A 24222-nucleotide genomic window follows, 5' to 3' on the forward strand; every position below is an offset into this window, starting at 1 on the left:
AAATAGAGCGGACAAAAACGGACAAAAATGGACAAAAACGGACAAAAATGGAAATAACATTTAGATGCTTCCTCCTCCTACTCTTCCTCCTCCTCCCCCTGGGTCTTCCTGATCTTCCTCAGTCCTCTTCCTCCTCCCCTCCTCAGTCCTCCTCTTACTCCTCCTCCTCGTCCTCAGTCCTCCTCATCAGTCCTCAACAGTCCTCCTCCTCCCCAGTCCTCCTCCTCCTCCTGAGTCCTCCTCCTGGGTCCTCCTCCTCCTCTTCATCCTCCTCCTCTTCCACCTCAGCCCTCAGTCCTCCTCAGTCCTCCTCATCCTTCTCCTCAGTACTCCATCCTCCTCCTCAGTCCTCCCCCAGTCCCCCTCCTCCTCCTATTCAGTCCTCCTCCTCCTCCTCCTCCTTCTCAGTCCTCCTCAGTCCTCCTCCTCCTCCTCTTCCCTCTCAGTCATCCTCCTCAGTCCTCCTCAGTCCTCCTCCTCAGTCCTCCTCCTCCTGGGTCCTCCTCCTCCTCTTCATCCTCCTCCTCTTCCTCCTCGGTCCTCAGTCCTCCTCCTCCTGGGTCCTCCTCCTCATCCTTCTCATCAGTCCTCCTCCTCCCCAGTCCTCTCCCAGTCCCCCTCCTTCTCCTCCTCCTATTCTTCTTCTTTGTAGGGGGCAGTGGTCTTTACTACTAAGGAATAGATCAAAACCACTATAAGAGCATTGAAGCCCTGTGCTTACCCCGGTAAAGTTAATCTGTGAAGAAAGCAAGGTTAAGCCTTGTCCTCTCCACATTTGGTAAAACGTTTTGTTGCTTGTATAAAGCCGATGATCCTTGGTAATGAGAACTTGTCCACTATATCTGTCACACTAAGGTAGAAGGAGTCAAAGTATCCTCCTCGCTGGTAAGACCATTTCGGGCACTGACCAATAAAGTGGTTCATTGTCTCCTCTTCCATGAGACTGTGTGGACAGGTTTTAGGGACAGTTGTCGGCTTGTACTTATTGATGTGATAGTTTAATTCACAATGTCCCGTGAGGAATTGTGTTGCTGTTCTTGTGCTCTCTTTGCCAAGTTTCGGGATTGATCTGGCGAACTTTTGTCTCCATACTCGTTTAAAGTGAGTTTTGGGTAAAGTTCTCCATCTTTCCCTCATCTTCCGATGACTTATACTCCGCAGTGCTCCCTTCCATAATACTTTTGGTATTGGTAGTTGCACTTGAACGAAGTCCAGATTGTCGGAGCCTTTTTTGGCAAGAGAGTCTGCCTTTTCGTTGCCATCGTAGCCTTTGTGAGCTGGTATCCATCGTAGTAGGACTTGATTGTCCATTGCTAGTTGGTTAAGCTCACTTATAGCCGTGCTGGTGCTTTTAGATTTGACTTTGATGTTGCTCATTGCCATTATTGTCGCCTGGCTATCGCAGTTTATGATTATTTTTCTAGTTTTGGTCCCAGATTCCCGTAATATTTTTGCCGTAGGCACGGCCTGTAAGACGGTTGAGTTGATTCCTAGGTGGTATGACTCCTCACATGTGGGGTTGTCGTTGTCCACAATGTACACTCCTGCTCCAACTTTTTCATTCATTTTGGAGCCGTCTGTGTAACATTGTATAGTATTGGTATCATTCTCGATTACCTCATACTCAGAGAGTCGGGGAATTTCTGTGTTGAAGCCAATGTCAACATTCAGTGATGTTGTCTGTTGATCTTGTCCTTCAGAGTTGAGACTGATAGCCTTTAGTAACTGTTCATTAAGTTTTGTGTGGGTGGTTAGGTTGCCCTTCTTCATGTCCTCCTCCTCCTCCTCAGTTCTCCTCAGTTCTCCTCAGTCCTCCTTCTCATTTCTCCTAAGTCCTCCTCCTGAGTCCTCCTCCTGAGTCCTCCTCCTCTTCCTTCTGAGTCCTCCTCCTGAGTCCTCCTCCTCCTCCCTCTCAGTCATCCTCCTCAGTCATCCTCCTCAGTCATCCTCCTCAGCCATCCTCCTCAGCCATCCTTCTCAGCCATCCTCCTCAGTACTCTTCAGTACTCTTCAGTACTCTTCAGTCCTCAAAATGTTTGTCCGCTAATGTCCACCAATGTCCGCTAATGTCCACCAATGTCCATCCAAGTCCGCCAATGTCCGTCCGGGTCCGCCAATGTCCGTCCGAGTCCGCCAATGTCCGTCCTAGTCCGCCAATGTCCGTCCGAGTCCGCCAATGTCCGTCCGTGTCCGCCAATGTCCCAAAAAAGACGTCCGTTGTCTCATAGAATCCAAAAAGGACAGGACATAGGCGGACATAGACGGACATGACACCCCCCCCCCCTAAATAACAGTAAACTCCCAACATCACAACTTACTAACCCTGTCACATAACCATAGGAAATGTCGGGTCTAGCCTCCATCCTGTCCTCCTACCTCCCCTGCTGCGTCTCCAACCACCTCTACATCATCTCCCTCTCACTACTAATCTGGAAACTAGCCCACCTTGACCACGACCTATCTGTATTATGGGCCACTCTAACCTACCCTTCTTGGAGACTACAACGGTATTTCTCTGGTAAAGTTATCTGGATAACTGGTGCCTCCTCCGGTTTGGGGAGAGCACTAGCTCTGCAGCTCTCAAACTATCCCTGTAAGATAGTGTTGTCAGCTAGACGGGCTGCTGAGCTGACTAAAGTTAAAGCCGAGTGTGAAGATAATGGAGCAGACCCTGAGAGCGTCATGGTGTTGCCGATGGATTCTCTGGAATTTGGCAAGTTGCCAGGTTTGGTGAGTGAAGTGTTGGAGAGGTTTGGTACGATTGATATCCTGGTTAACAATGCAGGCAGGTCCCAGCGCTCCTTAGCAGAAGATACAGAACTAGCTGTAGATAAAGGTATCATGGAGCTCAACTATTTCGGGTATGTAGCTCACACTAAAGCAGTGTTACCCACCATGATCGCTAATAAAACTGGGACTGTAGTGGCGCTCAGTAGTTTAACAGGTAAAATGGGAACACCCTGTAGTACAGCGTACGCCGCTAGTAAACACGCCGTCATGGGCTTCTTCTCCTCGCTGAGAATGGAGCTGTACTCGCACGGAATAAACGTGTGCACAGTGTGTCCGGGACCAGTGAGGAGCAATATCTCCTTACACTCCTTCACGGAGGATGTGACGAAGGAGTATAACCAGGATGTCCAGGATGTAGGGAGGAAGCAGGAGACAGACAGGTTCGCGTATCTGATGTCTGTAGCGCTGGCGGCACGTGTTCCTGAGAGTTGGATTAGTATTCAGCCTTATCTTTTGTTGACTTATATTGCACAGTATTTACCCTCGGTTTATCAATCTTTTCTCTTTTCAAGAGGTGCACAAAAGAGGATCAAGAAGTTTAAGAATAAAGAGTGTCTTTACTAAAATGTTGTTAAATCTTCATATTTTCTTCGATCTTGATGTAACTTTAGAAATTTGATCGTGTTTAATCTTTTTTTAGTTTATCCCAGAGTTTTGTTAAATTAGATTTTGTGTGTTTTTATCTAAATAATATATTTCTATTGAATTGATTATTGACTCTCTATTATCGTACTACGAATTCTGTCACATTAAAACAGTAACTTGATACTCCAACCGCGCCCCAACCTTGTCTTGGATAATATGACGATAGTGACGAGTTTTGTGTAATGTTACTCCTTCGCGTGAGTTTTTCTTACATTGAAATAATTGAATAGTCGATGTATATAATTGTGTTATTCGACCTTAACAAGTTTAAACGGTGACCTTTGTTATCAATTTGTTATATATCTGGGGCTCTTTTATTTTGTTGGTTGAACTATATTGTAATGTGTTGAGGGTATTTGAACTTAATAATATCAGATAACATTGTTTTGCTGACTAATAATTCAAATGTACTTGTATAATATGCAGTACGTATGTCGTATAATATGCAATACGCAATCGCTTGTTTTAATAAATAATAGCAAGATATCGATAGGATTCTTTGTAATGATATGTATATCACACTCTGTCTTTAACTGAATTGCTAACATCACTAATATTTTCCGTCAAGGTGATTTTATGTCCGGTTTTTATGGAATGTGAAATATTTGCCATCCTTCCCAAAGATGTGAACGTCAACGGCAACACAGTCGAGCACAAAGATGTCAAACTAGAGTTCAACGGCGTATTTCACCCGGAACAGACCTCCAGATTCTCCAGCTACCTGACTGAGCGATGTTTGTCTCAAGTGCTAGTGGGTCGGAATGTTACCCACTTCCTGGTAGATAGTTCCCTGGACCACTTCCTGAGTTTGTGTAAAGAGATAGTGTCCACTTCGTTGGAGGAATGCAGCAAGTGCAAAGTTTCTGGGTATTATGTCCAGAGTGATGCGAGATGCTTGCTGTCTGGATCTTCACAACCGTTAGCTTTTCAAGCGGACTGGGGTGCCAACCCATTTCAGAGACAAGCCGTGCAAGAAGTTAAATCTGCCGGTGAGTTTGATGCTAAGGTCACTTCTTTGGTTCAGGAAAATGTTCCAAGTTCGTTTGAAACACTATGTCTTACGATTGGTTTCGAGATTATTCCACCATCTGGTGGTGCTAATATCACCAAGCTGTTTCCAGAACTATCTGTTGTCATGATACATTCTGATCACATGTACATAACCAAGATGATAACAGATGTTTCTAAGTTATCAGACCAGTTTTCTGGTAAGATCATTTCATCTTCCCTATCAGCAAACAGTGTCGGGTTTTATCTTGGTAACAATTTCCACTGTTCAGCTACTTTCAACATCAAGTCGTTAGTAAACTTTAAATCCCAACTTTCCCTCGCTAAATCCATGAAACAGATTAAATCCTATCCCATGGTTAATGATGTGTACAGTAAGAGTCTTCTCCGACAGATAATGTCATCCCAAAAACAGGATGAACCTTTAGATGCGTCCATCGTGAAAACCTTGAAAAGCGATCTACAAATAATGGCGAAAGACAACGTCCGGTTGATCGGAGAGAACGAAGGTTTGCACAAGAGAATTGACACTGTCGCCATCGAGTTGAACAATTTGTTGGGCAGTAAACAAGTATTATCAGATGAAGTTCGTCAAAAGTTAACAAACGAGCAGGAGATCTACAACAAGCTTACGGAGATGGCAGTCGAGAAAGTGAAGCTCAAGGATATGTCCGAAACGAAGAGATATGAACTAATGAACAAGATCTTCAGCCTGGAAAATGACTTGTTAAACGCGCAAATACACGCGGAGGAATGGAAATCAAAGTACGAGGAGACGAGCAATGATAAAAGTCAGTTGGAAGCCTTAAAAAATGATTTACAAGCGGAGTATATTACTCTGAAGACAAACCATCACACGTCGGTCAGCAAACAGACTGGTCTGGAGCGACAGTGCGAGCAGTTGAGTTTGGAACTAGTTCAACTCCATATGGAGCATGAGGAACTCGCCAATTTGCGAGGGAAAGGGTCGTTTACATCTTTATCGTCACTTCCGGAAATCAAAAAAACTCCCTCAAATCTGAGCCGGGTTGAGAGTAACTTCAACTCGATGGAAGGAATGAGAGTGGCTCTTGAGGAGCAAAAACAGGCAGCCAATTCTGAGAGAAATAAACTGTTGCAGGAGATTATGAACCTAAAATCTGAGCTGAGTGGCATGGAGGAGATGAGAGTGAAAAAGGAGCAACAACGGGAGTTGTTACAACGCTCTCTGACATTACAGCAAGTCAATGAAACTCATAAGAAGAAGATAGAAGCTCTTGAGAATAGACTTTTTGTTACTGTTCAATCAAAGGAGGACACGGTGGAAGAATTGGATAGGCTGAAAGCTTGCAATAATGCTACATCGATCGTGAACACCAAACTTGAAGCAGAAAATGTTGCCCTTAGACTGAAACTTAGGAACGCTGTCGAGGAGTATCGTGTTAGGCTGGACTGCTACATTAAGGACACAGAAAAGTTCTTAAATCGGAAAAACCCAACCGCTCAACTACAATCCCATGTGACTAAGATGGTGGACGACTTCAAGAAATCTCATGCTGGAAAAGAGGCGGAACTGCTTGAAGAAGTGAACAGTGCAAAGTCGGATCTACTGGAGACACTGGAAAAATACCATAAACTAGAGTATGAGTATTCTCAGGTTTCTAATGTCAAGGTGATACAAGCTGAGTTAACTCGGCTGAGGAGGGATAATAATGCTAAATGTGACGCTATCAAAGATGGGAAATTGCTTGAGATTGATAAAGTAAGATAAGAATATTATCTGATTTAGGTTTTCCTTATCTTGCTAAGTGCTATTAGAAACGTTTTTATCACTATCTCATATTATCACTTTTTTATGTTACAGTTCCATGTTAAACATCCATACTTAATTTTAAAACGCTTTACTTTCTCAGGTTGAAGAGCTATTACAGAGGCAACAAGGAAAATATCAGTTAACAATTGCAAAACTGCAAACGAGGGTCACAAAAGCTGAGTCACAACTCTCTAGATTCATGCAGCATTTCTAAGTTCTATCTTGACTAATGACTTGATGTTTATTGTGTTATTGGTGTTATCACCCTTATCAGATCTTTAGCTGTACAGACAGTTGTGTGATTTATAAATTGTTTTAACTTATCTAATGTTATAATGACTTATGACTGACTTTATCAAATATTTTATTAATTTTACGTGTAAATATTGTAAATATTTCAGAGCTAAAATTATTGACAATAGTGTGAAATGTAGAATTTAATAATCATTATATTATTTTAGATGCATAAACTATAAATGTGACAGTATTTTATTAAACTGAAGCGTTTTCATGATTGTCAACAATACTTAAACTGTCAGTTGCTTTTGGAGTTTTGGCTAATATTTATTCCCTTGATGGGCGTTAATAATCAAAACTTGTACATACAAAAATGTAGTATTTTGTGCAACAAATATTCTTACTGCTAACAGTAGACCACGCATATTTTGAATTCCTTTTAACAATCACTCCAATACTTTAGTATGAGTGCTGATGATGATGAGCCTTTAGTAGATGCCAGCCTAACCGACCCAATCGAACCAGACCCAGCTGACTTTGGTTGTTTAGGGGATGGTATACTGTGCAATCCTCTGAGACGACCTCATCGGTTTATTGTGCTTGCCTTTATATGTTTCCTGTCGTTTGGGAGTTACTTTTGCTATGATAACCCCGCCGCGCTGGCTCCCCAGTTCAAATCAGACCTAGGTTTAGAGGTATGTTATCGTGTGATCATGGTATGTGAGTGTAGAATCCGTGTAGTGTTTTAGCTTTAAAGTTATCTCAACTGTGGGCAGGTCAATCGAAATGTATTGATAAAGCAATAAGTCAAGGAATCTAATGCCTATTATCTCAATGATACATTTTTGTTTCAGGGCAGTGATTTTATGTTGCTCTACTCACTGTACAGTTGGCCTAATGTATTTCTCTGCTTTATTGGGGGTTACCTTATTGATAGAGTCTTCGGTATCAGGTAACTTATCAATACTCCGAGATTACTATTTATGTACTATGGTTATCATTCGTGATGCTCTTAAATCGATAATCTGTATAAAACGAATCGTCATATTCCGAAGATTAAGATTGTTTGTTTTTTCAGATTGGGAGCTTTTCTATTCGGACTGGTAATCCTAATCGGACAGATAATATTCGCTGCTGGAGCTTATCTTAATAACCGTTATGTCATGTATGCCGGTAGATTTGTGTTCGGGTGAGTAGACAATTGTGCTGTGTCATTGTATTGTATTTCACTGAAGTTTTTATGGTAATTTGAGAGTCTAGTATCTACGATTATTCTTGTCTTACATTTCGTTTAATAATAGTTATAACTTTATACATTTCGTTTAATAATAGTTATATCTTTATATCAGGTTGGGAGGTGAGAATTTAGCAGTAGCCGGTAACACGTATGTGGTAGCGTGGTTCGGGGGCAGGGAAATCAACACAGTCTTTGGTATCCAGCTCAGTTTCTCTAGAATCGTAAGGATCGCTCACTAGAACTTTTAAAGACGATTTGTCTAAATCTAAATCACTGAACTCTTTGTGACTGATTTTTCTTGCCGAAGAGAGACTTTTGTTCATGAATATAATCTTAAGTTATACTTCAGGGAAGCACAGTTGGTATGGTAACGTTATTACCGTTCTACAAGGCTATTGCCTCCAGTTTCGGAGACAATAAAGCTCACCTGATGGGAACGCTCTTGATGTTTGGTAAATTCGGTCACACTTTTGCGGATTTATTGTTTTTTGTGTAACGCGCCATGACATAAGCATTACTTCCTGTGCGCGAAAGAACGCGCATATTTGCGCGCAATGTTTATCTGGCCAAAATTTAATAATTCATTTCAAGACGGATTCGATAATAATTTGATCTGTCAACGGGAACAGCACGTACGATACAGAAAGTGATGCATTACTCATTAAATGGTGCCCTCAGACAAAAGAGGTCCTGGCTACTAAAGCGACTTCACCGGCTGAGAGAAAATTGAGAGAGTAAAAAACAAGAAGGATCCTGAAATACCTGAAAACGTATGTCGTATAGACTAAAGTGGAACGACATAATCGTCTTAAGACAGCATGTAAAACATATAGTTACGTATAGGGAAGAAGGGCCTCTGAATTAAGTTGCCATAAGTTGGAATACAAGTCTTGCCCGTCAGGAGCCACAAACAAAAGTGGCAAGGTTCAATTTCTGGGGCACCATATTTTAGTAGCTGATCCTACTGTCGAACTAGTGCAACTCATAACATTCAGTTGGGAGACTTTACTTCATCTACAAGAGCTCCACGTGGTTACTTCTGCCATTCAGCAGACATGCAGACAAGTGTTCTCTGTTCCCCCGATTATATAGCCTTATTTGTAACTCAGGAATCTGATGATTAAGTCCCTCACTAGGCATGCGAGGTATGCCTGTTACCTCAGGGTGTAGCAGGTGGCATAATTTAAAAAGAAGCTGGTACAAGTACTCCCCCGTTTCTCGGTTTCTAGATAGGAATAATAACTTAGTAATTGTTTTACTCTGAACCAGTAGTGCTAGAGCCAGGTGCTTTATAAGTCCCATAACTACAACCTTTAGTATGAGAACACCCCATAGTTCCCCCATGTCTGCCACTGACTAGAACATGAACAACAAATAATATGGGATCATTTTATGTTAAATAAGTGCTAAATATATCTCACAAAATCAAAGATCAATTATCTTTTAAGAGACGAATGTCTGATGAGAACTGTCAATGGTTTCTTTTTATAGGATTCTATTACTCTGAAAATATTGATAGTACATTGAATTTACTGACAAGATTTTGGGGATTCAGCTTAATACACGGATGGTTTGTCATTATTCCCCTTAACATGCAGAAACTGAAAATGCGAAGTTATGTTATTATCATATCAAAGAATTTTGAGGAAAGATACACTTATTTTGATGTCAAATCGAATTTTATTTCAAGACTCAAGTGGTGCCGTGATAAACTATACTAGCAATTTATTTATTGCGTAAACCTTTTTATGAAAGTAATGCGACACCCTCAAACCATCTCAGTATCTATTATCATATTAGGATAATTGTTAAGTGGCATAGGTGGATTGTTGATTATTACTAGACTCCTCATTGTCAACCCTGAAACGTTGACTTCTGGTTTAGCCTGGGATCTAGATAGCTTATCTTTCACTTTCCTCCAAACTTCCAGAACAAATTGTCTCATCTCTTTCTTTCTGGTCAGATATATTATCGGGTTTATTGTCGAGTTGACGTTGACTGCTATTGAGAAATCCGCGTCCCTGTACAGGAAAAGTGTGTAAGTTTCATTCACTACTTTGAATTTGACACAAAATTCCAGCACAGCTGCAGAAATGAATATGGCGTTCAGAAGGCAGAAGACAGTTGAAAGAATGAGAATCGTTATTGTTGCATGTCGATTAGTCTCCAAACTATTGCCTCTGGCCATTCTCTTTTTCATCAACCAATTTGCCGTCACCACGCTAGAGACAAAAACAGATATAACAGATAAAATAGTCCCTGATGAATATACCAATGGATAGTATATCTGAAGTATCAATCTTATTTTCGAATCTCCCCCAACGTAGCAAATAAATTCCTTGATAGATGAGCAAATAAAATAGAAAACAAAACTCGCTGCAGTCCATATTCCCTTGATACGATAGAAAGGTCGACAAACTTTGATTGATCTAGTGACACTGAGAAGACTGGTTGAGAATCCTGTGCAGTCAAAAGACATAGCGTAGAAGAACCTACAGATGTTGTAACTGGTTTCAACCCAATTGTCTTCTTTTCTCAAACAATTTTGTGATAAGCACATCTGATATATTATCGCTGTCATAAAGTTGGTAACGCACACAAATAAGTCGCACACGTTTAGTAACATTAGCAATCTGTTTCCCAGTCCTTTGTTCTGTCTATTGATGAAGTAGGAGAGTGACAGACTGTTCGCAGTGATCCCAACAACGTCTATTACACACTTAAGAACGGTTGTCACCAGAGGTAGTTCGTATTGTGCCATTTCCTAAAATAGTTTTTGGTAATATGTAAGATTTGTGACATCACAGGAACCGATATGAATTAAAGTTTTAAAATTCCAATGAAATCATGTTATCAGTTATTGCTGCCGGCTGCGGTCATTGCATACCTTAGGTCAACTTATTTTCGTTATTTTCATTTTAATGAAAAACTTGGGAATGGAAAATCTAAGGGCAGATAATTTTAAATTACATTTGCAGTCTGTCGGGAAAATTGATAGAGCAAAAATCAGATACAGCAAGGCCTGAGGCCATGATCTGATTCCAATCTGGGATAAACAGCCCACCCGTTCTTAGTTAAAACGATAAGGGTGCTTTATGAACACCGCTATCTTTTTTATCTAGTAACATTTAGCAGGTTATTCGTCCTATGAGCATGAGGACGAATAACCTGATAAATGATAACTAGAACTAAAGACTTCATAGTTGCTTTTCTCTGAACCAGAAAATACCAGCTGTTTTATAAGTTCCCTATTTTATTTAGTCCAAGACCAACAACATGTGGTATGGGAACTGCACAAATCCTGAAATAGTAGCGTAAAGGTTGCTACAAACTAACGCCTGCAAATTGGCGGACACGGTCAAGAACAAAAGAAAACCAATTAACTATTGTGAAATGGAAGCCTTTGTTCCTTATCAAGACATTTGACAATCATTAAAAGGTGCTAATTTTGTGCCTCAATCTTTGTCAATAGTTCACGGTAAAATGCTCTTACAGTTGGGTTGTAATTGAAACTAAAAACTGGAGGTGACCTTTATATTGGGGAAATTGAACACCTGCTCAACGATATAATATATTATATTGTAGCATTTGATTTGATTTAACCCTAAGGAAAAAACCACAGCTGTAAAATTTATAGATATGGAAATGAAAAATCAATTAATCCCTCATGTTTCATTAACTACATAGTACATGCTACAGTACACAGTCACATACGGCGGGTACCACCTACAGTTATATCACACTGCGTACACATATAATAAACCATCCAGCACGTTATAAGTTATAACAGTAACAATCGCCAAGATACAAGTTGAAGTTAGAGCTGCCTACAAAATACCTGTCACCTGCTCCAGAAGTCGACCAAATGCCGCGCTGATCGGTCCTGGTCGGCAACCGATATTTTATTGGTACTTGAATCCTTTACGTAGTTTCTAAATAGGGGGAATTAGATGGAAATACGAAGCACAGCGAGTGAAGAGTCAACACCTGGTCGATGATGAAATAAAGCTTCTATCTGGGCCAGCAGTTCCCATCATATTCACAACACATGTAAATTACATGTGACATGTTGCCTCCTCCATTGACTGTAAGGTGTCTGCTGTTCCGATACCAAGCAATTCTTCAATGATGATCCAAGCTGCCCCTAGAAATTGTCAATGTATACCATAACTGGGGGCGAGGTTCATAACAATCGATCCTTTCTAATATCTCAAGATATGGTAGGAGAGTGCTAGGAGCGGTACCTGTAGTAAATTAACATTTGCACAGGTGCGGATGCTAGAATAAGGCGCCCTTTTGCACTTGTTCGGACATTATGCGATTCAGTCGGGTGCTCACATTGTTAGGGCCAGCTATATAGTGAATACTTTTATTGGTGGCCCCATTGAACGGTGTCACCTGCAGCGAGTAATAAAGTCAGTATTTATCGGGTCTCTCCTCTGCTAACTCATTCAATGAGACAGTAAAAATGTAAAAATGTGATTTCACGTATCAAATCTGAAACGAAGCATCCTTTAGATTTTAAAAGTTCGTGTGCATCGAATATATGGGCTAAGTTCTAGATAGGCATTCAACATAATGTGAGAACTTTTTTTTCTAATTAACGAGCATATTTATATGTTCATAATAATCATAGCACTTACTGCGCGCCATGGCGCTCCGCGAAATTAATTGTTAGTGTATAACTTCTTAAAAGAAAATGTACACTGAGTTCAGATAATATCAACAAACTGACTTGCTCCATTCCAGGTGCTGGTTTGTGTGTTCTGAGCTTGCTTGCCTCCGTGGTTTTAGCATTACTCGACAGAAGAGCTAGCAAGATCCTCAAAAAGGAAGCTTCTGGAACAGGTCAGATATTACACATATTCAATAATGACGTGTTGAATGTATCTCGTGTACACTCAAAAATGTGGTGGTCCGAAATTGTTGAGATTTTTATCTTGAAATTGATATTTTGTGTATTTACGATTCTTTTATTAATCATTCCGTAATAAATTTCATTTTTCAACTCATTTGTTAATTTGTAACCAATGGCCAGCGGCCAGCGTTTGAATTGTTCAAAGAATTGTAAAATCAAAAAAGATTGATTTGCCCGCAAGATTATCTAAACATGTGATATATAACTCCCTACTCCTGTGATCTTCAGGAGAGTCGATAAAACTGAGTGACATAACCCGGTTCTCTACTGCAACCTGGCTGATATTTGCTATCTGTGTTACCTACTATGTCGCCATCTTCCCTTTCATTTCTCTTGGAAAACTCTTCTTCGAACAGAAGTTAGTTTTCTTCACTTCACACTTATTTCTGCAAATTAATCTCTTAATATTACATAATTCCTAGTTTCACTTTGTTTATATTAACAATAATAATGAACATATTAGCAAGATAATATTAGCAAGATAATAGCAGCTAGATAATTTGTGTGCTTCAGGTTTGGTTTGACACAAGATGAAGCTGGTGTCTGCAACTCTCTAGTTTATTTTATCGGAGCAGTGGCCTCCCCTCTTGCTGGAATACTTATCGACCGCTATGGGAGGAACATTGCGTGGCGTGAGTTTTCTCTTTCTATTTTAACAACTTATAGGACCTGTGCAGTGCTGACTTTTCATATGTATAAATTTCAAAATAATTCGAGGTTTCAATATAACTTAGAAGTAAAACAAGTCCGATTGTAAAACTTCTTATAAAGAATATCGTAAAAATAATTAAGTAAAAGTGAAGATTGGAACCTTTTTTCATTTTGTTCACATTTTTTATCCATATTCAAAATTATTAATTTAATCGACTATTGACCTAGATCATAACGACTATATATAATGGGTATGATGCCATTGGCAACAAAATAGATTTCATATTGACAGTTTTATCACAACATTGCCTAAATCTTTTGGATAAAAAGCACTCGAGCTGTTAAGACTATGTGCTAACTTATTGGAAATCACTGTAACAGTTTTCTTCGTAGAGTTACATTTAAACATTCGCTTCACAAAATTATGGTAGCTCAAAATCGTAAAATAATAAATGAGTGGATTAGCTGTACTGTTAATCCAAAGTATGAAAACTGAAAATCTGTAGAAATATTCGTAAAACATCTTGTTTTTTTCGGGGTCCAGAGCAATATAACTACCTTGTAAAACTACATAAGGAAATATCGCTACAATATAAACTACAGATATGACAATATTGGTAATGACGCTCTGTTTTTGTAGACCCCGAACTTTCTTAACGAAGTGAAGCAGCCAAACCGTTGATACCACAACCAAGATAATTGGCAGGAGTCCAAAAATAACCGAATAGACAGGAAGCCACCACTGGCCACTGGATGCATCATAAGTCCCATCACACTTGTAGCTACTGCTACTAAACTCTACCAGCCCAGTAACTACCCACAATACCACCGGTATAAGAGCGACCAGTATGATGCCCCAGATAAGGAGGGATATGAACCTGCCAGTCCGTTTAGCTCGGGTTCGGGCGTGCAGTGGGAACAGTAGGGTGGTTAGTTTGCTTATATTCAAAGTGCAGACTAAGATCACACTAGCAAGGCAGGTTAGATATCCTAAGAAGAACTGGACATTACAGAGAAAGGGTCCCAGGACCCATTTCTGTTGCAGGACGGACCAGGTTGTGGGTAAAATGACGGTTATCGCGTAGATCAAGTCCGCTGCAGCTAGGTTTCTGATGAGGATAACGGAGACATTGTCCAGTCTGATGGCATGGTACCAGCCGGAGGCGACTAGAACTGAGGTGTTACCTGGAATGGAGACCAGGGCGCAGAAAGTACTCCAGAGTAGGATGATGTAGCGCTCCCAGTCCGAGGCGGGAGTGTCGTAGATATCTGGAGAGAGGGTGAGGTTGAGGGCAGTTCCTTGTTCTGTTGTGAGGTGGACTATTATCCCCAACATGTCTGTGCTTTCTGTTGAGTTTACTGTCATACTGGCTGATGTAGAAACAGAGTTAGAAAAGTTATGGGAGTACACATTGGGAAGTTACGTAATAAATATTAGTTTATCAAGTCATGTTTGTGGCGAAAATGATGAAAAAACATTTTGTTATCTTCTCAAGATATCTCAAAATTCGATGGCAAAAAATATGTCCCGAAATTTTCGGTACAGCATACGTTACGTTGATAGTGACGAGCAACAAAACTTTTACCTCAGAACGAAATATGACTATCTTCGAGCATTTTTACAATGCTATCGCTACCGCGCAATTTCACTGTCATTTACAAGATAAAAATATCACCGCGCATTCTTCAGACCCTGTGTCGCTGTTTTAAATTTATGTCAAGAGATAAGAGTTATTTAAAAATGTTTAATAGTACTATTTAAATTTGCTTATAGCGTAATCATATTTTATACATTGTGTGCATATATTTATATTTGATTGTAATTAAAGATTTTAAGGCGTTAGTGCGAAGTAATGCCTCTGGGTAGTGCTCCTCAATCAATCAATCAATCAATCAATCAATCAATAACAGAAGGAAATCTAAGAGTCAATGTCGAAAATGGCAATGACACCCTACATCTCTATAGAAACATCAAGGATAAAATCATGTTGTAATAATACTATAAGTATAATATGAGACAAGAGAAACGCCATCTTAGGACGATCAATTCCTTATGTAACGTCCTCAACAAATGTAATAATATTATATTGTAGTGTTATAATTATATTAAAAATGAAAAATCACAGAAGGAAAATAAAATTGGGATTAAACCTATCGGAAATTTAACAGAGGTAGATAAAAGGTTAATGAAGAGTCAGATTGACAGGTTTGTCAATTGTAAGATTGACAGTAAATAACACCTGGCCGAATGCTAATCGATAAATCAGGCATTGACCGTGCCAAAACCTGGCAATTTCAGCTGTTCGTTATGTACCCTAGCAACCTTACATGAAACCGGAGGGTTGTATTAGATTTAAACTTTAGTAATGATTGTTTGATCATCAGTGGACCCATCGATCAAATTTTATCATCCAGATAATATTAATATTATATCGCTAGACAGGACCTTTGAATTTACGCAAATGTCCAGATTTTGGGGGGGGGGGGGGGGGGCAACCATATTAATATACTTTAATATGGTTGCCTCCCCCCCCCCCCCCCCCCCCCCCCAGATTTTGTTGACCAGAGCGGAATATCGAGACGAAAGCGATACTATTTATATATTTACCAAGACATCTGTTGCTTTGAGAGGCTCGGTAAATACAATCGGGGAGTTGCAACTGGTTACCCTAACTATAGTAGTTACACTTAACAACGAGAATGTCAGATTTGGCACCAATGCCTGATCCAACCTGTCACAACCAACTGCTGCTTAGTTAAAAGTTGTGATTCGTGAATTATCGGGAATTTGATGTAAGGTCTCGACCAAATTTAAATAGTCCTTTAGAATTACTAATATATGATATTAATATTAATAAGTTAAAATAACGTAATAGACTGAACGCGTGCACCGCCCCTAGATTTAGAGGCAAATAATTCATATTAAATCAAACCACAGCTGTAAATTGTAAACCAGGAATGAGTCAAGGATTTAAATATCATAGCTCATTAAGGTAAGATTGCTGTACGTTATTATGGAAGGGTGTTCAAACTAGACACGGAGCCAACAAAAGGAGGCCGCGACCACTCAACCATGATTAACTCTAAAATTATTGAATTCATGTGACGTACACACGTGTGATAATATTAAGGGAAGCAATCAGATGAATAATTATGGCGTCTTGGGAATGACGGCCTAAAACTTATCTCTATCAGACAGATTTGGTACTACCCAGGTACTGGTACCCAATGACATCAACTTCTATAAACTAGTGGCTTACTATATAAGTATAAGGCATGAGGTGATCAAAATCAGGTGCATGAAATTAGAAATTACGCCCATCTGTTCCACAACAAATCACATACAGATTGCAACTTGCAAGGCGCAAAACACGCACTGTGCAGTAGTCAATCCAAGCAAAGCAGCGGCAGTGGAAGTTCAACTTCCACTCTGTTTATCTTAATTCAGTCCTTATCGGAAACGGTAATGTTTATATACATAAAACCTGATGGATTACACTGTCGGTGGCGAGAAATGAAATGAGGAGAGTGGTGTGAATGTAATGACATTATGCTTTCCGGAACTGGCACTGGCGTTCTCACGTGATAAGACAGTCTTCTTCCTAAATCCTAGCCAATAATGACATAATTTGTTTTTTTAATCTGACCTCCTTAAGATTTACTAAAATGTCGTGGGAGTTATAGACAGAAAATTGATATACTCAGAACTTTTTGATTTATTCATTTTTCTCATTCCTGGACCAAGTTATCTCATTTTGAAGAAAATGTTGATTTTTCAAGTCTCGATCAATTTTTTGCGCGCGTGCAAGTTTGGTAATATTCCGACCCATTAATTCATCTAGTTAAATGGTCAAAAGGCTGGATTTACTGGACTGAATGAAATCAAATAAATATAATCTACTGTATTTCATTTTGGAGACTTCATCATCGAGCCTCTCTAAACGTATCGTTAAGATTTTGGCCTCTTCAGAACGGCTCTAGAATTTCCAGCACCGAGAAATATGGTCTGATAAGTTTTTATTGTGGCTTTTGAGATGACGTGAACCACTCATAACCGTTTAAAACATCTAGAACATCTGGAACCTTTATTTTCGTGGGAAGGACAAGACAATGAGACAATCACCAGCACACAATATGAGTGATGACGTTTAACTGAAATCACTTTCAGTACTGAGCGCTATCCTGATAACGTCGGGAGCTCACGCGTTACTTGCTTTCACCTTTGTTCACCCCTACGTTGCTATGGTGATGATGGCTCTTGCTTACAGCATGTGTGCGAGTGCCCTGTGGCCCATGGTAAGCAAACTGCGCCAATAGTTCCCGTCTTAGTTTCTGTGTCAAGTGTTAAAATATAAATAGCCCCCCCCCCCCCCCCCACAACAAAAAACTTGTGGTGTGTTAAAGTTGAAAAAAAGTGAAAGTGCACTTAAGTGCATTAAAGTAGAAAATATAAGTTTAGTAAACTATACTTGTGCAGGTGTCGCTGGTGGTGCCGGAATACCAGCTGGGTACCGCGTACGGCATGATGCAGAGTATACAGAACCTGGGACTGGCTCTCGTCTCCATCGCTTCTGGAACTATCGTAGGAAAGGTAACTGCTACTATTTCTTTCAACATAACAATCCTGTATAGCTTGCAGGATATGTGATTAAACAAGAAATGAGGTCACAGTATACAAGTAGTCACAAGATTCATGGATTCAAAATTTAGTAAAATGGAACGTAAAATTGTGAAGTTTGCATAATATTATAATGCATATTTTTACGCTTATATGATTCCTTGATAAACATTGCAATTATAAATTCGTAGCAATTCAGGAATGTGCCTAACCCCTCCCCTCCACAGTATGGGTATTTCCTATTGTCACTGCAGTTCATGGCCTGGCTGGCCCTCTCCGCCGTGTGTATCCTAATGTTATGGGGATGGGATTCTGCTAACGGCGGTTATCTTAACGCGTCCCCTGCCAAACGAAAAGAAATGAACGAGTGAGTGGATATGAGTTGTGTCTTTATAATTTTCGTTTGAATATGGATGCTATTTTGGCCGTTAAGGCCACAGGGGGGGGGGGGTCGAGGCTTCAAAAAATATTATGCTTTGAATCAATATATATTTTTGTGGTGGATACTTAGCCACCACTCATTTGTCTGTAGCTATTTTACTTTTTTTTTATAAATGAGGTTAACCAATTCTTCCTTAACCTCATTTTTTTGATAAATCGATAATGGAGGGCAGAAATATTGATGCCATTACAACTGAAAACTACGATAAGCTTTGTTTTTATTGTTTTTGTGTTATTTCAGCAGTTAAACTTTGAAAAATATACAAATAAAGGCAAAATACTCAAAAATCACATAAAATAAAAAACAGTTTTTTCCTCTCCTGAAAACCTCGAATTTTTGACTTCAAAATCTATCTTCTCCTAGAGTTTTATCCATTTCACCTCAAATTTGGAACTTATGTTCCTGAAATAAATTTAAAAGTTTGTTATGTAACGATTGTTGTAATTTTTCTCCTAACTCTTTTTATGAGGTTAACCATTTTAAATTTTGTAACCGGCACTCATGGTTAACCTCATATCTCAGCTTTTGAGCAAGATATCATAAATCGTTACATAACAAAAACTCAAAATACCTTGAAGAACATTGTTGCCAAGTTACAAGGTTCTAAGTCATAAACTGAAAAAGAAGATAGATTTGGGGGGGGGGGGGCCAATGGCATAAATGGAGAAAATGGAGAATTACTCATGGGTTTTTCCATTTTCTCCATAGAAATAGTCTCCATTTTATGCCATTTTATGCCATTTTATGCCATGGAAAACCTGAAAAATTTAGAATTTCGAGAAAAATTATTTTAAAAAAAGATATTTTCGGCCAATAATGAACAGAGTATCATGAAACATGGAGAAAAGTGGTTTTCAGAAAAACTTTGAAAAATGTTGACTTAGAAAATGTTCGGTCCGAGTCATTTTCGATACGTACCTCCCGTATCGAGAGCTCCCGATTCCGAGCTCGTGTTGCAAAGGGGAGGCCTGCCTTCCGAGATCACATTACTTCGAGTCCAAAATTGTGTATCGAGGGGAAGGTGTGGACTTCGAAAAACCGAAAAAATATTTTTGGCCAATAATGAACAGAGTATCATGAAACATGGAGAAAAGTGGTTTTCAGAAAAACTTTGAAAAATGTTGACTTAGAAAATGTTCGGTCCGAGTCATTTTCGATACGTACCTCCCGTATCGAGAGCTCCCGATTCCGAGCTCGTGTTGCAAAGGGGAGGCCTGCCTTCCGAGATCACATTACTTCGAGTCCAAAATTGTGTATCGAGGGGAAGGTGTGGACTTCGAAAAACCGAAAAAATATTTTTGGCCAATAATGAACAGAGTATCATGAAACATGGAGAAAAGTGGTTTTCAGAAAAACTTTGAAAAATGTTGACTTAGAAAATGTTCGGTCCGAGTCATTTTCGATACGTACCTCCCGTATCGAGAGCTCCCGATTCCGAGCTCGTGTTGCAAAGGGGAGGCCTGCCTTCCGAGATCACATTACTTCGAGTCCAAAATTGTGTATCGAGGGGAAGGTGTGGACTTCGAAAAACCGAAAAAATATTTTTGGCCAATAATGAACAGAGTATCATGAAACATGGAGAAAAGTGGTTTTCAGAAAAACTTTGAAAAATGTTGACTTAGAAAATGTTCGGTCCGAGTCATTTTCGATACGTACCTCCCGTATCGAGAGCTCCCGATTCCGAGCTCGTGTTGCAAAGGGGAGGCCTGCCTTCCGAGATCACATTACTTCGAGTCCAAAATTGTGTATCGAGGGGAAGGTGTGGATTTCGAAAAACCGAAAAAATATTTTTGGCCAATAATGAACAGAGTATCATGAAACATGGAGAAAAGTGGTTTTCAGAAAAACTTTGAAAAATGTTGACTTAGAAAATGTTCGGTCCGAGTCATTTTCGATACGTACCTCCCGTATCGAGAGCTCCCGATTCCGAGCTCGTGTTGCAAAGGGGAGGCCTGCCTTCCGAGATCACATTACTTCGAGTCCAAAATTGTGTATCGAGGGGAAGGTGTGGACTTCGAAAAACCGAAAAAATATTTTTGGCCAATAATGAACAGAGTATCATGAAACATGGAGAAAAGTGGTTTTCAGAAAAACTTTGAAAAATGTTGACTTAGAAAATGTTCGGTCCGAGTCATTTTCGATACGTACCTCCCGTATCGAGAGCTCCCGATTCCGAGCTCGTGTTGCAAAGGGGAGGCCTGCCTTCCGAGATCACATTACTTCGAGTCCAAAATTGTGTATCGAGGGGAAGGTGTGGACTTCGAAAAACCGAAAAAATATTTTTGGCCAATAATGAACAGAGTATCATGAAACATGGAGAAAAGTGGTTTTCAGAAAAACTTTGAAAAATGTTGACTTAGAAAATGTTCGGTCCGAGTCATTTTCGATACGTACCTCCCGTATCGAGAGCTCCCGATTCCGAGCTCGTGTTGCAAAGGGGAGGCCTGCCTTCCGAGATCACATTACTTCGAGTCCAAAATTGTGTATCGAGGGGAAGGTGTGGACTTCGAAAAACCGAAAAAATATTTTTGGCCAATAATGAACAGAGTATCATGAAACATGGAGAAAAGTGGTTTTCAGAAAAACTTTGAAAAATGTTGACTTAGAAAATGTTCGGTCCGAGTCATTTTCGATACGTACCTCCCGTATCGAGAGCTCCCGATTCCGAGCTCGTGTTGCAAAGGGGAGGCCTGCCTTCCGAGATCACATTACTTCGAGTCCAAAATTGTGTATCGAGGGGAAGGTGTGGACTTCGAAAAACCGAAAAAATATTTTTGGCCAATAATGAACAGAGTATCATGAAACATGGAGAAAAGTGGTTTTCAGAAAAACTTTGAAAAATGTTGACTTAGAAAATGTTCGGTCCGAGTCATTTTCGATACGTACCTCCCGTATCGAGAGCTCCCGATTCCGAGCTCGTGTTGCAAAGGGGAGGCCTGCCTTCCGAGATCACATTACTTCGAGTCCAAAATTGTGTATCGAGGGGAAGGTGTGGACTTCGAAAAACCGAAAAAATATTTTTGGCCAATAATGAACAGAGTATCATGAAACATGGAGAAAAGTGGTTTTCAGAAAAACTTTGAAAAATGTTGACTTAGAAAATGTTCGGTCCGAGTCATTTTCGATACGTACCTCCCGTATCGAGAGCGCCCGATTCCGAGCTCGTGTTGCAAAGGGGAGGCCTGCCTTCCGAGATCGCATTACTTCGAGTCCAAAATTGTGTATCGAGGGGAAGGTTTGGACTTCGAAAAACCGAAAAAATATTTTCGGCAAATAATGAACAGAGTAGCATGAAACGTGGAGAAAAGCGGTTTTCAGAAAAAATTTGAAAAATTTTGACCGAAAAAATATTTTCGGCTTATAATGAACAAGGTAGCATGAAACGTGGAGAAAAGTGTTTTTCAGAAAAACTTTGAAAAATTTTGACTTAGAAAATTACCCCTCGCTCGGTACACAATTTTGGACTCGAGGTTTCCCCCTGGTAATGCGATCTCGGAAGGCAGGCCTCCCCTTTGCAACACGAGCTCGGAATCGGGAGCTCTCGATACGAGAGGTACGTATCGAGAATGACTCGGGCCGAAAATTTTCTAAGTCAAAATTTTTCAAAGTTTTTCTAAAAACCACTTTTCTCCACGTTTCATGCTACCCTCTTCATTATAAGCCGAAAATATTTTTTTGGTTTTTCGGTTTATCGAAGTCTGCACCTACCCCTCGATACACAAATTTGGACTCGAGGCTTCCCCCTGGTAATGCGATCTCGGAAGGCAGGGCTCCCCTTTGCAGTGCGAGCTTGTTTCGACTGTCGAGGATGTAGGTCTCACTTATTACTCTCCCCTATTACTCACTCCTGCTGTAGCCTGTAGAAATAACTTTACACTAGGCTTGAGTAATTATGAGTTTGCCTGAAGTGTGCCTCTACTAACCTAGTATAAGCATCTAGTAGCCTACTATGAGCTTTCATAAGCTTGTTACGCCCCTAGTAAGCGTAAATAAACATGTAAGGATGTCCAATTTAGGTGTTAAATGGTGTTAAAGATGAAATTTCGAAGACAAAATTCATGGCATAAAATGGAGAAAATGGAGAATTACTCATGGGTTTTTCCATTTTCTCCATAGAAAAAGTCTCCATTTTATGCCATTTTATGCCATTTTATGCCATTGGCCCCCCCCCCCCCCCCATAGATTTTGAACACGATTTCATTTAAAGTTTTCATTTACAATAGAATTACAGGTAAACCTCAAAATTCAACGCGCGACTATATCTTCAAATAGGAAACTTTGTTTTCGGTAAGGACAAAAGCATTTGAAAATTTAGATCGAGCTCTACAACATATCTCAAAATCTTAAAAAATCGACCTCGGAACCCCCCCCCCCCCCCCCCCTGTGGCCTTAACCTGCAGTTTTTATCATTGACTTTCCAATCGCGATTTAATTGAATCAAGTCTTAGAAAATGTTTGAAGTTTGATTGTTAAACTTATTTTATTGATTTACTGTAACAACAATATCATAATATTTAATTTCAGAGCAGAGATCCGTTCTGTTCTGGAAGGAGAGGATTACAGAGAGCCCCTGATCTCTGATAATTCTGTGCTGGACGTCAGTCAAACCTTTAGATCCTCCACTGCCAGGGGGCTGAGGAGCAAGTACCTGACTAGGATTGAGGGGGGTAACCAAAATGACTTCACTAGATCCGTGAGTTTTAGAGGCACCAAATGGGTACCTTAATTAGTGAATTATCTAATTAAATGGTTCAATCGTTTATTCTATCATTTCACTATAAATGTGTCATTTAATTTATTTCGTAATTCTCTTCTTTTTAACTATTTTTTGTTTGTATAATTATATCATTATCGTCCTGAGATGTTGGGATTTTTTGTTATGATAATTGATGACACCGTTTTTAAATGTTGCCGCATGAGCTTCCTTTACACTTCAGTTTTCAATGATAATTTTCTACATATATAATGCTCCTCGATTTGCTAGTGTGTAACAAGCGAATCAAGCTGTCGTACATTTTCGTCGTTAGAAGTCCTGCTTTTACACAATTGCATGACGTATTCTGTTTGATTTGATTAATACGATTAATGCGCTTTTTTCTATTGATTTGATTAATTAAACGTACCAATTTAACATGAAACATTTGTATTAGCTTCCCCTACAATAAGGTGTGGCCATAATAAACCTACTATACTTTAGAAGAACAATTGCTGCCCCTTTTTCTTGCAGTTTTATTCTTAAATCGAGATAGTTAAGGTTTGTTCTGGTCATACTGTACCTTTGTTTGCTTCCCTGATTGCTTTCACCTTTAGTTTGACGGGTTTATTTTAGGCGGAATTCCATCGCAGCCTTGCGGACAGAAGCATAAATCTCGGTCAAAGTTACCAGTTTTCCTCCAACGCCAACAGAGGTCTGCTCAAGTGAAGACTGTTATCATCAAACTGAGCTGTTTTGTTGATCGCCCTGAAGAGTAGGGGCTGTTTTGTGATGTACTGCTCGACACAATCTGTGTATTGTGCACTATACAATACACACTATGTACATTTTACCCTCAATATTGTATTAGCAATGGCATGAAATGGATACGATCGTCCAACTAATACACGATTAATCTGGTGGATTCGTGTAGTGTTTTTGAGTCTCATGATTTGATAGTTCTTTTATTCAAATTTCTGATTGTTTCTGAATAGACTCAGTGAAGACAGATTCTAATGGAAATAAATAGCTGAATAACGTATCGACATTTCTACGTCATACTCATATTCTGAAATAGTATCAATTCAATTATAACGATCAATATTCACACTACAAATTTGACGACGAAATTTATTTCAAACAAAATATATAACTGTAAAATAGTTATCAACCGTAAATAGTTTTTAACGA

General features: G+C 39.6%; 3 protein-coding genes across 3 annotated transcripts; all 3 read left to right on the forward strand.

The window, feature by feature from the left end:
* The first annotated feature begins 2333 nt into the window (after window positions 1–2333).
* On the forward strand, window positions 2334–3814 carry LOC134816377 (dehydrogenase/reductase SDR family member 7-like). The gene has a single exon (XM_063825199.1). It carries the CDS (start codon window positions 2344–2346, stop codon window positions 3352–3354), a length of 1011 nt encoding a protein of 336 aa, XP_063681269.1. The 5' UTR covers window positions 2334–2343; the 3' UTR covers window positions 3355–3814.
* Window positions 2339–6935, forward strand: LOC134816375 (uncharacterized). The gene is made up of 2 exons (XM_063825197.1): window positions 2339–6184; window positions 6336–6935. The coding sequence occupies exons 1-2, from the start codon at window positions 4025–4027 to the stop codon at window positions 6447–6449; spliced, it is 2274 nt and encodes a 757-aa protein (XP_063681267.1). The 5' UTR covers window positions 2339–4024; the 3' UTR covers window positions 6450–6935.
* Window position 6936: 1 nt separating this feature from the next.
* Window positions 6937–23939, forward strand: LOC134816376 (major facilitator superfamily domain-containing protein 1-like). Its single transcript, XM_063825198.1, has 13 exons — window positions 6937–7167; window positions 7327–7424; window positions 7551–7661; window positions 7822–7930; window positions 8059–8161; window positions 12459–12557; window positions 12856–12985; window positions 13141–13259; window positions 17447–17574; window positions 17756–17869; window positions 18124–18263; window positions 22863–23031; window positions 23668–23939. The coding sequence occupies exons 1-13, from the start codon at window positions 6937–6939 to the stop codon at window positions 23758–23760; spliced, it is 1644 nt and encodes a 547-aa protein (XP_063681268.1). The 3' UTR covers window positions 23761–23939.
* Window positions 23940–24222: the final 283 nt, after the last annotated feature.

Source organism: Bolinopsis microptera, chromosome 6 (genome assembly GCF_026151205.1).
Source record: "Bolinopsis microptera isolate Bmic1 chromosome 6, MBARI_Bmic_1.0, whole genome shotgun sequence".
NCBI classification, from domain to species: Eukaryota; Metazoa; Ctenophora; class Tentaculata; order Lobata; family Bolinopsidae; genus Bolinopsis; species Bolinopsis microptera.

Coding starts and splice junctions, on each gene's coding strand:
- LOC134816377 (XM_063825199.1), top strand. CDS start 2,344: ATGTCGGGTCTAGCCTCCATCCTGTCCTCCTACCTCCCCTGCTGCGTC.
- LOC134816375 (XM_063825197.1), top strand. CDS start 4,025: ATGGAATGTGAAATATTTGCCATCCTTCCCAAAGATGTGAACGTCAAC. Junction 6,185..6,335: donor AATTGCTTGAGATTGATAAA/GTAAGATAAGAA, acceptor TTACTTTCTCAG/GTTGAAGAGCTATTACAGAG.
- LOC134816376 (XM_063825198.1), top strand. CDS start 6,937: ATGAGTGCTGATGATGATGAGCCTTTAGTAGATGCCAGCCTAACCGAC. Junction 7,168..7,326: donor AATCAGACCTAGGTTTAGAG/GTATGTTATCGT, acceptor TTTTTGTTTCAG/GGCAGTGATTTTATGTTGCT. Junction 7,425..7,550: donor GATAGAGTCTTCGGTATCAG/GTAACTTATCAA, acceptor TTGTTTTTTCAG/ATTGGGAGCTTTTCTATTCG.